This window comes from Mustela erminea, chromosome 19 (genome assembly GCF_009829155.1).
Source record: "Mustela erminea isolate mMusErm1 chromosome 19, mMusErm1.Pri, whole genome shotgun sequence".
NCBI lineage: Eukaryota > Metazoa > Chordata > Mammalia > Carnivora > Mustelidae > Mustela > Mustela erminea.
The window spans coordinates 10749235-10765451 of record NC_045632.1 but is presented as its reverse complement, the minus strand read 5'-3'; the positions used below and the strand labels follow the sequence as shown (position 1 = coordinate 10765451).

At 43.3% G+C, this 16217-nt stretch overlaps 1 protein-coding gene across 1 annotated transcript; it reads left to right on the top strand.

The window, feature by feature from the left end:
* The first annotated feature begins 12857 nt into the window (after nt 1–12857).
* LOC116580084 (NACHT, LRR and PYD domains-containing protein 7-like) lies at nt 12858–15433 on the top strand. The gene is given in 6 exon segments (XM_032326109.1): nt 12858–12927; nt 13457–13889; nt 13891–14369; nt 14372–14944; nt 15247–15345; nt 15348–15433. Coding segments are annotated over 6 exon segments (1740 nt in total).
* The last annotated feature ends 784 nt before the right edge of the window (nt 15434–16217 follow it).

The window sequence follows — 16217 nt, the reverse complement described above, 5'->3', positions numbered from 1 at the left end:
ATTCATTCATTTTAATCTCAGTATAATTATCATACAGTGTTATATTAGCTTCAGATGTACAATATAGTGATTCAACAATTCTGCACACTACACAGTGCTCACCCCTGTAAGTGTGCTCTTAAACCCTTTGATCTATTTCACCCCCTCCTCTTACCTACCTCAGTTTGTCCCACCTATTTATTTATTTATTATTTTCATTAGTCATCATTCCATTAGCCAACATATAGTACATCATTAATTTCTGATGTAGTGTTCAAGAATTCATTAGTTGCATATAACATCCATTGCTTATTCCAACACGTGCTCTCCTTAATATCCATCACCTAGTTACCCCATCTTCCTCCCTCCCTCCCTTCTGTAACCCTCAGTTTGTTTCCCAGAGTCCACAGTCTCTCATGGTTTGTCTCCCTCTCTGATTTTTCCCTTTCAGTTTTTCCTCCCTTCCCCTGCGGTCCTCTGCTCTATTCTTTATGTTCCACATAGGAGTGAAACCATATGGTAATTATCTTTCTCAGCTTGGTGAGGTTGTGGAGAAGGGGGAATCCTCCTACACTATTGGTGGGAATGCAAGCTGGTACAGCCGCTCTGGAAAACAGCATGGAGGTTCCTCAGGATGTTAAAAATAGAGCTACCCTATGACCCAGCAATTGCACTACTGGGGATTTACCCCAAAGTTACAGATCTAGTGGAAAGAAGGGGCACACGCACCTCAACATTCATAACAGCAATGCCCACAACAGCCACACTATGGAAGGAGCTGAGATGTCCTTCAACAGATGAATGGATAAAGAAGGTGTGGTCCATATATACAATGGACTATTACTCAGGAAGGATGAATACCTACCATTGACATCAACATGGATGGAACTGGAGGGTATTATGCTAAGTGAAACAAGCCAAGCAGAGTTTGTCCCATTTCTACCTCCATCTCCAGGAAATCTACCTCGGGTCTCTGTAGGTTTGACTTTCTTGGGAGTTCTCTACGAATGAACCTTATGGTAAGAGGTGTTCTGCATCTGGCTCCTTCCCCTTGCCATAGAGTTTCCAAGATTCACCCATGTTGTAGGGGTGTCAGTATCTCCTTCCTTTTAATTTATTTTTGTTGATTGATTGATTGGGATGGAATTGACATATTATACCATGTAAGTTTAAAGTGTGCAAGTCTGTTGACCTGATACATTTATTTTTAAGAAATGTTCACTAATTTTATTTGAGTGTAGTTGATGCACAATGTAACATTAGTTTCAGGTGTGCAACATGGCGATCCCACAAGTCTATAGGTTATGTTGTGCTCACTGCAAGTGTAGTTGGCGTCTGTCCCATCACATAGCTATTGCAGTATCATTGACTGTGTTCCTTATTCTGTGCCTTCTCTTCCTGTGACTTAATCATCCTGTAGCTGGAAGCCTTGCATCTCCTGTTCCCCTTCACCCATTTGTCCATGCTCCTAACCCCTCCGTTTGGCAACCGTCAGTTTGTTCTCTGTATTTACATGACCTGATGTATTTATATATTGCAATATGATTACCACCAAAGCATTAGTTAACACCTCCACTGCGTGTGTGTGTTTGGTGAGAATATTTATTTTTTAAAGATTTATTTATTTTAACAATGTTTATTCTTCCTATCCAAGAGCATGGAATGGTCTTCCATCTTTTTGTGTCTTCTTCAATTTCTTTCATGAGCGTTCTGTAGTTCCTCGAGTACAGATCCTTTACCTCTTTGGTTAGGTTTATGCCCAGGTATCTTATGGTTCTTGGTGCTATAGTAAGTGGAATCGATTCTCTAATTTCCCTTTCTGTATTTTCATTGTTAGTGTATAAGAAAGCCAGTGATTTCTGTACATTGACTTTGTATCCTGCCACGTTGCTGAATTGCTGTATGAGTTCTAGTAGTTTGGGGGTGGAATCTTTTGGGTTTTCCATATAAAGAATCATGTCATCTGTGAAGAGAGAGAGTTTGACTTCTTCATTGCCAATTTGGATACCTTTTATTTCTCTTTGTTGTCTGATTGCTGTTGCTAGGACTTTTACTACTATGTTGAACAATAGTGGTGAGAGTGGGCATCCTTGTCGTGTTCCTGATCTTAACAGGAAGACTGCAAGCTTTTTCCCATTGAGGATGATATTTGCTGTGGGTCTTTCATAGATAGATTTGATGAAGTTCAGGAATGTTCCCTCTATCACTACACTTTGAAGCGTTTTAATCAGGAACGGATGCTGGATTTTGTCAAATGCTTTTTCTGCATCGATTGAGACAGAGAGAGAGAGAGGGGATGCATATGAGTGGGGGTAGGGGCAGAGGGAGAGAATATCAAGCAGACTCCTTGCCTGATCTTATGACCCTGAGATCACGACCTGAACTAAAGCCGAGTTGGACGCTTGGCTAAGTCACCCAGGTGCCCCACATAAGAACATTTAATATCCACTCTCTTGGCAACTTTCAAGTACATAATACCATATTGTGTGTTTTTTGGGGGAGACAGTATGGGGCCCAATGTGGGGATTGACCTCATGACCCTAAGATCAAGACCCAAGCTGACAGTGAGGAATCTGCTTAAGGATTCTCTCCCTCTGCTCCTTGCCCACTTACTCATGCCCTCTAAAATAAATAAAATATTTAATAAAAGGAAAGAAAAAAAACTCTGAGCTGAAATCATGAGTCAGACACTCAACCAGCTGAGACACCCCTGTGCCCCCATAGTGCCATATGATTAACTGTCATCTCTATGCTATTAAATCCTCATTCATCTTATAACTGGAAGTTTGTACCCTTTGACCCACATCTCCCATTTCCCCCACCACCAACCCCTGGCCTCCACCACTCTAATCTATGTTTCTTTTCTTTTTTTTTTTTTTTTAAGATTTTATTTATTTATTTGACAGAGATCACAAGCAGGCAGAGAGGAAGGCAGAAAGAGAGTGGGGAAAAGCAGGCTCCCTGCTGAGCAGAGAGCCTGATGTGGGGCATGATCTCAGTACCCTGAGATCATGACCTGAGCCGAAGGCAGCAACCTAACCCACTGAGACACCCAGGCGCCCCCTAATCTATGTTTCTATGAGCTCAGCTTTCTTAGATTCCACATAAAAGTGAGATCATACAGCATTTGCCTTCCTCTGTCTGCCTTGCTTTACTTAAAGAAACACCCCCACAGTCCATCCACATTGTGGCAAGTGGCAGGGTTTGGAGAGCCCACTGAGAAGGTGGTGGAGGCAATTTAAAGGGTGAGATTTCTTTCTCCCTCTGGGGATGACAGTCCTGCCTTGTGCGGGAGAGACTCATGGCTTTGCTCGGACAGGTTCTAATGGCACTGGGCATTCTGTTGAATTATTTTTGAATTGCGGTTTCTTATCAGTTCATGCAGTAGTCTGTTCTGGACACACATTTCCTCTTTTACAAACTCAACCAGCTCTGCAGGCACTGTCTGCCCCCCGTAAAACTCACTTACTCCAACAGAAGTCTGCTTCAATCCAACCTTTTCCCCTGCTGCCCATCAACTTGGGGATATCACTTAACATTTCTGTCTCAATTTCTTCATGCATAAATGAGGATGTTAAGAGCACATGTACCTCACAGAATTATAGTATGATTAAGTGAAAATTTGTAATGACTAGCTCATGGTGCATATTTCAGGGATGTATGTGGGATAATTTATTTCTAGTTGATTTTCTGAATCCTAAAGTGTGTGTGTGTGTGTGTGTGTGTGTGTGTGTGTGAATAACAAGCATAAACTTTGTGCACCTGGTTTGTTAGCTAGCTAGTTATTGGGCTTGGTTCTAGTTCAAGGCACTGGTGGTCATACCATACTATCTTGCTTTGAATCCTGGATCAGCAAGTTATAATCCTCTAACTAAATGAACATTAGCTTTTTAAAAAGATTTTATTTTTTAAAATTTGAGATGTAGAGAGAGAACATGAGCTGGGGGGAGAGGGGCAGAGGGAGAGGAAGAGTGAGAAGCAGACTCCCCGCTGATCAGGGAGCCTGATGTAGGACTCGATCCCAGGACCCTGGGATCATGACCTGAGCCAAAGGCAGATGCTTAACTGACTGAGCCCCCCATGTTCCCTGAGCATTACTTTTTAACATCAGTAAAACTGAAACGTTAATCATACCTTCTTCAAAATTAATGCACATAAGAATTAATTCAAGATACAGATGTAGTGAAAAGAAGGGGCACATGCCCCTCAATGTTCATAGAAGCCATGTCCACAACAGCCAAACTGTGGAAGGAGTTGAGATGCTCTTCAGTGGATGAATGGATAAAGAAGATGTGGTCCACATGTAGAATGGAATATCACTCAGCCATCAGAAAGGATGGACACCTCAATTTGCATCAACATGGATGGGACTGGAGAGGATTATGTTGAGTGAAGTAAGTCAAGCAGAGAAAGTTAAAATCATATGATTTCACTCATATGTAGAGCATAAGAAATAGCATGGAGGACATTAGGAGAAGGAAGAGAAAATAAAGGGGGAGAATCAGAGTGGGAGACAAACCATGGGAACTATGGACTCTGGGAAACAAACTAAGGGTTTTTGAGGGGAAGTAGGTGGGGGAATGGGTTGGCCCAATGATGGGTACTCAGGAGGGCACAGATTGCAGGGAGCATTGGGTGTTACACACAATGAATCATGGAACACGGCATCAAAAACTAACAATATATTGTATGATGACTAACATAACATAAAAAAAAAAAAACCAAACCAAACCAAAGAACAAAACAACAACAAAAAAGAATTCATGCAAAATAAGTCAAACGAATACACATTTAAATGTCATCACGAATCAACACCATTGACTGTAGAATGACCATTGACCGTTATGACAGATTTTAGTTAACAGACTATGGATGGATCTTAATATACTTCGTGTGAAGGCAGGGGGTGGCTAATTATAGTTAATCAGTGATTCTCGACCAGGGGTGATATGACCTACCACCCAAGGGACATTTGACAATGTTTGGAGACATCTCTGGTTGTCAAAACAGGAGGGTGGTATTGACATCTAGGGAGAGGGGTCCAAAGGTGCTGGCAAACATCCCACAGAAGCGTGGGTTGGTCCCCTCAAAGGGGGCAAGGAATCACCCATCTCAAAATGTGGATGGTGTGGAAGTTGGAAACCATGATCCAGATGGTCTAGGACAGAAACTGCACATTAGAACTGCCTGGGGAGAGTGTGAAGTCCCCTGCTTCCCAGAAGCACACCCCAGACCAATTCAATTAGGATCCCTGAAAGAGGCCCTAGGCAATTTCAGTGTGGGTCCTATTTTAAAGATTGAAAGCCACCCCTTGGTAAACATAGTGGGAGCCCTTCCAAGCTGGAAAAGAAGATCTGCCCTACCCAGGGTCCCGCTGGCCAGTTGTGGAACATGGTCCAACAGAGAGTAATTCTTGTTGGAGATTTTGTTTGCATAGAATACCTTTGGGCTGCAAGGACGCCGATCCCAAGAGAGGTGAATGCCAGTTCGAATTTTCTTTTAACTTACGATATTTTTCCTTCCCTTTATCTGAGTATGGTTGACACACAGTACTACGTTAGTTTCAGGTGTACGACAGAGATCTACAAGTCATACACTATACTGTGCTCGGACAGTATAGCTGACATAGTGCAACCCTTGTACCTGTTTAAGTGAACAGCAGCGCTTGGTTGGGTCTCTACCACAGAACTGTGCAAGATTAATGGTGCAGCCTGAGGATTTTAGAAGGGTTTTTGAGGTCCTCCAGCTGAAGTCTCCAAGTATGAGAAAACAGATATGGAGCAGACAGCTGCCAGTGATTCCAGATGTAATTTTTTTCATACATTATTTGAAGTGTCCACTGAGGTGTTACTTTGTGAAATCCACCCATTTTAAGGAAACAGAGGTTATGCTGAGTGAAATAAGTCAAGCAGAGAGAGTCAATTATCATATGGTTTCACTTATTTGTGGAGCATAACAAATAGCATGGAGGACATGGCGAGTTAGAGAGGAGAAGGGAGTTGAGGGAAATTGGAAGGGGAGGTGAACCATGAGAGACTATGGACTCTGAAAAACAATCTGAGGGTTTTGAAAGGGTGGGGGGTGGGAGGTTGGGGTACCAGGTGGTGGGTATTATAGAGGGCACAAATTTCATGGAGTACTGGATGTGGTGCAAAAATAATGAACACTGTTATGCTGAAAATAAATAAAAAATAAATTTAAAAAAAGAAAACAGTTTCTTAAAATATTTTATCTATTTATTTGCCAGAGAGAGAGAGAGAGAGAGAGCGAGCACAGACAGGCAGAGTGGCAGCAGAAGCAGAGGGACAAGCAGGCTCCCTGCCTAGCAAGGAGCCCGATGTGGGACTCGATCCCAGGGTGCTGGGATCATGACCTGAGCCAAAGGCAGCTGCTTAACCAACTGAGCCACCCAGGCATCCCAGGAAACAGATTTTTAAGGAGACTTATGGAGCTGTGCAACCATACCCACAATCCAACGTGAGAACTTCTGCCTCACCCCAAAGGGCCCATGTACAGTGTCCTTGTGTTGCCATGGTCACTGCGGACAGGGCACCCCACCTGGGAGCCTCCGTCTTCCCTCTGTAATCTGGGGCAACTCCTCGATTTCCAAAGACCGATGTGGTGTCAGCTGTTTCTCTAGACTGAAGGACCGCCATGTGCTCATGCAACTTATGGGTATTTCCCTCCAAATACCTGTGGTGACAGCATCAGGGGAAGGCTGCTGCTAATCATGCATGTGGCACCAAAAATTCTGCAGTTGCAGGACACAGCCTTGCTTTACTCTGCATCCAGGACCAAAACCCTTGGGCTAGGCAGGCTCAGGGCAGGTTGAAGCCTGGTCTTCCTCCTGTGTCACTGACCCTTCTCTAAAACAAAGGCCTGCCCTCCAGGCTGGGGTCCACCCAACCCTGAGCCCATGGGTATTTGGCTCCTCAGCCAACCCACTGGCTGTCCTTTCTCCAAGGCTGCCTCTCAAGGGTTACTTTTATCTGACTCTGCACATTCCCAATGACCAATGACCCCCTAATTTACCATGCTCGTTCCTTCTGGGACAGGGTGCAACCTCTCACACAGTGGCAACACCAAGGGTGTGTCTGCTGCCATGATCAGATGACATCTCACCCAGGGAAGGAGGCTCTGTGTTGGCAAGGCTCCACTCGAGGCTCTTTCCCCCACAAGTTCCCAGAAGATGCAGCTGGTCTGAAGGCCACACTTCGGGAAGCACAGCCCTAGGCCTCAGATGCACCATGAGAAGCACAGATGATAGAATTTACCCCATCGGACTGTTGCAAGGATTAAATGAGATCTGCAGAAGAGCCTATAATTGTCCTCAGCAGACAGAAAATACTCAGACATTAATGATCATCATAGCTCCTTAAAAAGACAGGGATTACAGAAACATGTGAAGGAAACTGTCCAGTCAGAGGGGTTACATTTATAAGGTGAACACACAATGCAGTCATATTTTGCCTTCTGCTGAATTCTGTCACTTTTTCTTACATTAGAATACAATTTTATTTTAATTTAAATTCAATTAGCTAACATATAGTACATCCTTAATTTTTTTTAAAATTAAATTTATTTATTTTAAGCATAACTGTATTCATTATTTTTTCATCACACCCAGTGCTCCATGCAATCCATGCCCTCTATAATACTCACCACCTGGTACCCTGACCTCCCATCCCACGCCCCTTCATAACCCTCAGATTGTTTTTCAGAGTCCATAGTCTCTCATGATTCACCTCCCCTTCCAATTTCCCCCAACTCCCTTCTCCTCTCTAACTCCCCATGTCCTCCATGCTATTTGTTATGCTCCACAAATAAGTGAAACCGTACAATAATTGACTCTCTCTACTTGACTTATTTCACTCAGCATAATCTCTTCCAGTCCCGTCCATGTTGCTACGAAAGTTGGGTATTCATCCTTTCTGATGAGGCGTAATACTCCATAGTGTATATGGACCACATTTTCCTTATCCATTCGTCCGTTGAAGGGCATCTTGGTTCTTTCCACAGTTTGGCGACCGTGGCCATTGCTGCTATAAACATTGGGGTACAGATGGCCCTTCTTTTCACTACATCTGTATCTTTGGGGTAAATACCCAGTAGTGCAATTGCAGGGTCATAGGGAAGTTCTATTTTTAATTTCTTGAGGAATCTCCACACTGTTCTCCAAACATCCTTAGTTTTTGATGTGATGATCAATGAATGATTCATTAATTACCTATAACACCCCGTGCTCATCGAAACATGTGCCCTCCTCAATGCCCATCACCCAGTTACCCCATTCCCTCCCCACCCACCTCTGTGACCCTCAGTTTGTTTCCTGGAGTCCAGAGTCTCTCATGGTTTGTATCCCTCTCTGATTCTGTCACTTCTGAGTCAAAAAGCTATGCTAATTTCCTCTAAATTTTTGGAAAATGTGTTTGCATTTCTTTGTGCATTTCTGTGTATGTACATATAAATCTCTAGCTGTTTATACACATTAATATCAACCATCATAATTTTTTTATATACAATTTTATTTCTTCCGTTCTATAGTTTATGATTTTTAATTTTGTTATCATGCCTTGCTAATCAGATTATCAAAGCAACATTACCTACAAAAAATTTAGGGTGTATATATTTTTCTTATTTTATCAGGAATAACAAAGATTTTTTGATATTGAGGAAAATACATTTCTATTCCAAAATTTCAGTAGCATTTTTATTAGCAATAGATCTTGAATTTTGTGAATAGATTTTTGTATTTACATAAGGATAATTTTTTATTAAGCCTATAAAATTGTATTTCTATTCGACTTTATATGGATTTTCTAATATTCATGGATATATGCCCTGGATATTGTAGAATACATTTTATTTTGTTTTCTTCTGTATGTGTTTATAAATGATATCCTTCCATTTTTTGGACAGATTATTATATTAACATTTGCTTGTAATGTAACAGTTTTCCTTTATGTCTTCAATTTCTTCTCTTTATATTCAGATTTAAAAAAATTTTACTTTATTTTCAGCATAACAGTATTCATTGTTTTTGCACAACACCCAGTGGTCCATGCAATCCATGCTCTCTCCAATACCCACCACCTGGTTCCCCCAACCTCCCACCCTCTGCCCATTCAAAACCCTCAGATTGTTTTTCAGAGTCCATAGTCTCTCATGGTTCACCTCCCCTTCCAATTTCCCTCAACTTTCTTCTCCTCTCTAACTCCACTTGTCCTCCATTCTATTTGTTATGCTCCACAAATAAGTAAAATAATTGACTCAACTCTATGGTCAAATAATCTTCAACAAAACAGGAAAAAATATACAGTGGAAAAAAGACAGCCTCTTCAATAAATGGTGCTGGGAAAACAGGACAGCTATATGTAGAAGAATGAAGCTTGGCCATTCTCTAACACCATACACAAAGATAAACTCAAAATGGATAAAAGGCCTCAACATGAGACAGGAATCCATCAGAATCCTAGGCGAGAACATAGGCAGTAACCTCTTCGATATCAGCCACAGCAACTTCTTTCAAGATATGTCTCCAAAGTTGAAACAAAAGTGAAAATGAACTTTTGGGACTTCATCAAGATCAAAAACTTCTGCACAGCAAAGGAAACAGTCAACAAAACAAAGAGGCAACCCACAGAATGGGAGAAGATATTTGCAAATGACAGTACAGACAAAAGATTGATATCCAGGATCTATAAAGAACTCCTGAAACTCAACACACACAAAACAGAAATCATATAACCATCATAATTTTTAAAAAAGATTTTATTTACTTGACAGAGAAAGAGAGAGAGAGCACACAAGCAGGGGGAGTAACAAGGCAGAGGGAGAAGCAGGCTCCTGGCTGAGCAGGGAAGTTCAATCCCAGGATCCTGGGATCATGACCTCAGCTGAAGGTAGACAATCAATGGGTGAACCGCCCAGGCGCCCCTTATCATTAGGCTCCTAATTTGCATTTCCCTCCATTCTAAAGGGGTTGAATGCCTTTTCTGTGTGCTCATTGGTCATTCCCCTTTTTTGAGGTGCTTTTTCCAATTTTCTGATTTCTTCCATGGAGTTTTATTTTGTTTTAACACACACTCGCTGCAGTTCCTTACATGTGTTACATTCCTTCTGAAAATATCTATTTCATGAAAGAAGTTGCTGTGGATGATATTGAAGAGATTACTGCCTATGTTCTCCTCTAGGATTCTGATGGATTCCTGTCTCACATTGAGGTCTTTTATCCATTTTGAGTTTATCTTTGTGTACGGTGTAAGAGAATGGTCGAGTTTCATTCTTCTACATATAGCTGCCCAGTATTCCCAGCACCATTTATTGAAGAGACTGTCTTTCTACCACTGTATATTTTTTCCTTTTTTGTCAAAGATTATTTGCCCATACATTTGAGGGTCAGATATGGGCTCTCTACTCTGTTCCACTGGTCTATGTGTCTGTTTTTATGCCAGTACCATGCTGTCTTGGTGATCACAGCTTTGTAGTAAAGCTTAAAATCAGGTAACGTGATGCCCCCCCATTTTATTTTTGTTTTTCAACATTTCTTTAGTGATTCGGGGTCTCTTCTGATTCCATACAAATTTTTGGATTATTTTCTCCAGCTCTTTGAAGAATACCGGTGGAATTTTGATCAGAATGGCATTAAAAGTATAGATTGTTCTAGGCAGTATAGACATTTTAACAACGTTTATTATTCCGATCCAAGAGCATGGAATGGTCTTCCATCTTTTTGTGTCTTCTTCAATTTCTTTCATGAGTGTACAGATCCTTTATCTCTTTGGTTAGGTTTATTCCCAGGTATCTTATGGTTCTTGGTGTTATAGTAAATGGAATCAATTCTCTAATTTCCCTTTCTGTATTTTCATTGTTAGTGTATAAGATAGCCACTGATTTCTGTACATTGACTTTGTATCCTGCCACGTTGCTGAATTGCTGTATGAGTTCTAGTAGTTTGGGGGTGGAGTCTTTTGGGTATTCCATATAAAGAATCATGTCGTCTGCGAAGAGAGTTTGACTTCTTCACTGCCAATTTGGATACCTTTTATTTCTCTTTGTTGTCTGATTGCTGTTGCTAAGACTTTTACTACTATGTTGAACAAGAGTGATGAGAGTAGACATCCTTGTCATGCTCCTGATCTTAATGGAAAGGCTGCAAGCTTTTTCCCATTGAGGATGATATTTCTCCATAGGCAAAGGAAACAAAAGCAAAAATAAACTTTTGGGACTTCATCAAGATCAAAAGCTTCTGCACAGCAAAGGAAACAGTCAACAAAACAGAGGCAACTCACAGAATGGGAGAAGATATTTACAAATGACAGTACAGACAAAAGGTTGATATCCAGGACCTATAAAGAACTCCTCAAACTCAACACACACAAAACAGACAATCATATCAAAAAATGGGCAGATGGGGTGCCTGGGTGTCTCAGTGGGTTAAAGTCTCTGCCTTCAGCTCAGGTCATGATCCCAGGGTCCTGGGATCAAGCCCCGTGTGGGGCTCTCTGCTCAGCAGGTTGCCTGCTTCCTCCTCTTTCTCTCTGCCTGCCTCAATGCCTACTTGTGATCTCTGTCTGTCAAATAAATAAATAAAACATTTTTTTTAGATGGGCAGAAGATATGAACAGACACTTCTCCAATGAAGACATACAAATGGCTATCAGCCACACGAAAAAATGTTCATCATCACTAGCCTTCAGGGAGATTCAAATTAAAACCACATTGAGATATCACCTTACACCAGTTAGAATGGCCAAAGTTAGCAAGACAGGAAACAACATGTGTTGGAGGGGGTGTGGAGAAAGGGGAACCCTCTTTCACTGTTGGTGGGAATGCAAGTTGGTGCAGCCTCTTTGGAGAACGGTGTGGAGATTCCTCAAGAAATTAAAAAGAGAACTTCCCTATGACCCTGAAATTGCACTCCTGGGTATTTACCCCAAAGATACAGATGTAGTGAAAAGAAGGGTCATCTGTACCCCAATGTTCATAGCGGCAATGGCCATGGTCGCCAAACTGTGGAAAGAACCAAGATGCCCTTCAACGGACAAATGGATAAGGAAAATGTGGTCCATATATACTATGGAGTATTATGCCTCCATCAGAAAGAACGAATACCCAACTTTTGTAGCAACATGGACGGGACTTGAAAAGATTATGCTGAGTGAAATAAGTCAAGCAGAGAGAGTCAATTATCATATGGTTTCACTTATTTGTGGAGCATAACAAATAGGAGGACATGGGGAGTTAGAGAGGAAAAGGAAATTGGGGGAAATTGGAAGGGGAGGTGAATCACGAGAGACTATGGACTCTGAAAAACAATCTGAGGGTTATGAAGGGGCATGGGATGGGAGGTCAGGTACCAGGTGGTGAGTATTATAGAGGGCATGGATTGCATGCAGCACTGGGTGTGGTGCAAAAATAATGAATACTGTTATGCTGAAAATAAATAAAAAATAAATTAAAAATATATATATATTTCAAAATATATGTATTTTGAGTGCATAGCCTCCTAGCTTGTAGCTTGCTACTGTCCTTTTAGCTTTCATGCCTTTTTCTTTCTTTTTTGGATAAACCTAAGCTCCCCATTTATTTTATTTACTTATTTATTTCTGTTATTGGTATTTTTTGTTATTGTTTTTTTTAAACTTGATTTTTTTCAGTGTTCCAAGATTCATTGTTTATGCACCACACCCAGTGCTCCATGCAATATGTGCCCTCCATAATACCCACCACGAGGCTCACCCAGCTTTCCACCCCCCACCCCTTCCAACTCTTGTTTCTCTGACAGTGGCTTTATATCTTTGCATTTCCACATAAACTTGAAACCTAATAAGTAGATAAATCTACAGAAACAGAATGCAGAGCCCAGGTAAGGGGGAATGGGCAGTGACTACTTCATGTGTCTGGGTATCTTTGTGGGTGATGGAAATGGTCTGGAACAAGACACAGGTTGTGGGTGCACAACACTGTGAATGTTTCCAAGGTCAGTGAATTGTACACTTTAAACTGGTTAAATATTTTATGCATATCTTTACCATGATAAAAATGAAATAGACTGAAGATATTTCAAGTTCTCTTAATCTACAATAGTATGATTTACAAAGTACAGATAACCCTGTAGGTCAAGCTTTCCCCTGTGGGTTATTTTCCAAAGTGCACAAGTGGAAAAAGATTGGATGACTGGAAGCTGGGGGAAGCCAAAGGGGACTTCCCGGTTAGAAAAGCCAGGTGGGTCAGCACTGTCTTAGGCTGGTGTTTGATAGTGTGCAAGATAACTTCCTGTTCTTGGTGTTTCTCATTTCTGGCCCTTTACAAAGTGTATTTTCAAGGTCAGTATAATCAGTGGCACTCCCACTTTGTCCCATCCCATATCACTACTGGTGAAGAGGAGTGAGATAGAAAGGCAGGAGAGGAATCTTCTAACCAGAAGACCTTTTGGCCAGGAGAGGGGAATGAGTTTCACTACAACACCACCCAGAGAAGCCATATCTTCCAGAAAAGTTCATATGTTTTTTGAATCCCCAAACACCCACGCAGCTAATGCCACACACGGTGGTGCTGCATGGTCCTGTGGGCATGGGGCAGACCCCTCTGGCCAAGAAGTGCATGCTGGACTGGACTCAGGACAGCCTCAAGCAGACCCGCCATGTTGCCTTCTATCTCAGCGGCAAGGTGCTCAGCTGCAAGGAGACTTGCTCCTTCGCAGAGCTGCTGGCCAAGATCGCCCCAGACCTGCAGTGCATCCTTCCACAGCTCCCGGCCCAGGCACACAAGCTCCTACTGGTCATTGACGCTTTCGGGGAGCTGAACGTGCCCTGGGGCACAGGCGCGCTGGCATACGACCTGGGGGGCAACTGGAGCACGTGGAGGCCTGCGCCGGTGTTCCTGGGCAGCTTGGTGAAGACAAACCAGCACGGCCACCCTGCTGGTCACCACCCAGCCCAAGGCCCTGAGGGAACTGCGGCTCCTGGTGGAGCAGCCGCTCTTGGTGGAGATGGAGGGGCTCTCCGAGCACGACAGGAGGGCGTATTTCCTGCGACACTTCAGAGAGGAGACTCAGGCCCTGTGTGCTTTCCAGCTGATGAGAAGCAACACGGCGCTGTTCCTGTTCCGCATGGGCGCGGTGCCTGCCGTGTGCTGGATGGCATGTACCTGCCTGAGGCTGCAGATGGCCGAGGGCGCGGACCCCTGGCTCACCTGCCGGACCACCACATCTCTGCTGCTGCACTTCCTCTGCAGCCGGTTTGCACCTGTGTGGGGCCAAGGCCCGGGTCCATGCCTCGTGGCTGCCCTGCAAGCCCTGTGCCTGCTGGCCACCGAGGGCACATGGGCGTAGACCTCAGCGTTCGATGGACACAACCTGCACTGGTTGGGCATGCATGAGTCTGACCTGCACCCTTCCTGGACTGGGGCATCCTTCAGAAGGACAGAGACACTGGGGGCTGCTACCGCTTCGTCCACCTGAGCGTCCAGCACTTCCTGGACCCTGTGCTTTGCATCCTGGGGAACGAGGGCCGCCAAGATGCAGGGAGCCCCATCTGGCACACTGGGGGTGTGCAGAAGCTGCTCTCCAAGGAAGAGGTCTTCAAGAACCCCTACCTGGCTCCTGTGGGGTGCTTTCTGTTCTGCCTTTCCAATGAAACCAGGGCCAGGGAGTTGGGGACAACCTTTGTCTGCCCGGTGTCTACGGAGGTCAAGCAGGAGCTACTGGAATGCATAGTGGGGCCCCCTGAACACAGACCCTTCTCCTCGATGACAGACACGAAGGAGGCCTTGTATTGTCTCTACGAACCCCAGGAGGAGGAGCTTGTGAAGGAGGCCATGACCCAGGTCACAGAAGTGTCCCTGCATTTGGAAGATACCTTGGACCTGGTGCACGCATCCTTCTGCCTCAAGCATTGTGACCGCCTGCAGAAAATGTGGCTGCGGGTGGCAAAGGAGACGTTCCTGGAGAATGATACTGAAGGGATAAGAGGCTCAGGCTGACTGGTAAGGACCTGCCCTGTTCACTCTGTTAGTGCCCTGGCTTCAGCCTCATGCCCTGTTCTATTCAGTTCCTCTGCCCCTTTTCAATCAATTTCTAAAATTGGGTTGTATGAATTCTTTATATGTTTTGGATGCTAACCCTTGTCAGATGTATGATTTGCAAATATTTCCTCCCATTCTGTATGCTGCCTTTTCATTTTGTTGGTGATTTCCTTCGAGGAATAGTGTACCAATTCTTGTTACTTTTCCCATACATGCTTTTCTGTAGATGCTCTGGCCCACCCCTTCCTTCTAGGTCACAGCACGACCATTTCTCTCTCCATCTCTCGGTCCATCTCTGCTCTGTGTTCAGTTCAAACAAGAACCTGCATTTCTTCGATGTGAGCCAAGCTTCCTATGTCACTCTTCAGTGAGGATTCTTTGTGAGCAAATTACCCATGTCACCTGTCATCTCCAGAAAGTGATGTAAGTAGACACTACTCCTGTAACAATGATTCCCAGGCTTTTTTTTTTTTAAAATGTGCTAGCAGTATTTGAATGCTCAAGAAGCCTCTGACCAATCAGGTGCTCAGAATACAAAGAACTGAAATTGTTCTTAGTGGGCAAATCCAACGTTGCATTGAATTATTATGACAAAATTCGGCCAAGCATCTGGATATTTCTATGTATCTGCTATGGGCATATTTGAAACTCAGCATGTGGAAAACATAGGTACATGCGTATCAGAAGGAGAGCTGGTGGGAACTCGGGAACTATTCCAGAGAGCACAGTTTTAAAGACATGAATAAGAACGTGTCAGCGATGCAATGGTGAGTAATAAATAGTGTGTGGAGCAGGTCTGAGAAAGGAGTCTGAGTAAGGTATGTCGGCACAGAAGCAAATCATGATGGAGCCACCTGTCAGGTCACGGTTAGGTTTTAAAAGGTTAAACCAGAGTGGTTGCACCAGCTTGCATTCCCACCAACAGTGTAGGAGGGTTCCCCTTTCTCCGCATCCTCGCCAGCATCTGTCATTTCCTGACTTGTTGATTTTAGCCATTCTGACTGGTGTGAGGTGATATCTCATTGTGGTTTTGATTTGTATTTCCCTGATGCCGAGTGATATGGAGCACTTTTTCATGTGTCTGTTGGCCACCTGGATGTCTTCTTTGCAGAAATGTCTGTTCATGTCCTCTGCCCATTTCTTGATTGGATTATTTGTTCTTTGGGTGTTGAGTTTGCTAAGTTCTTTATAGATTCTGGACACTAGTCCTT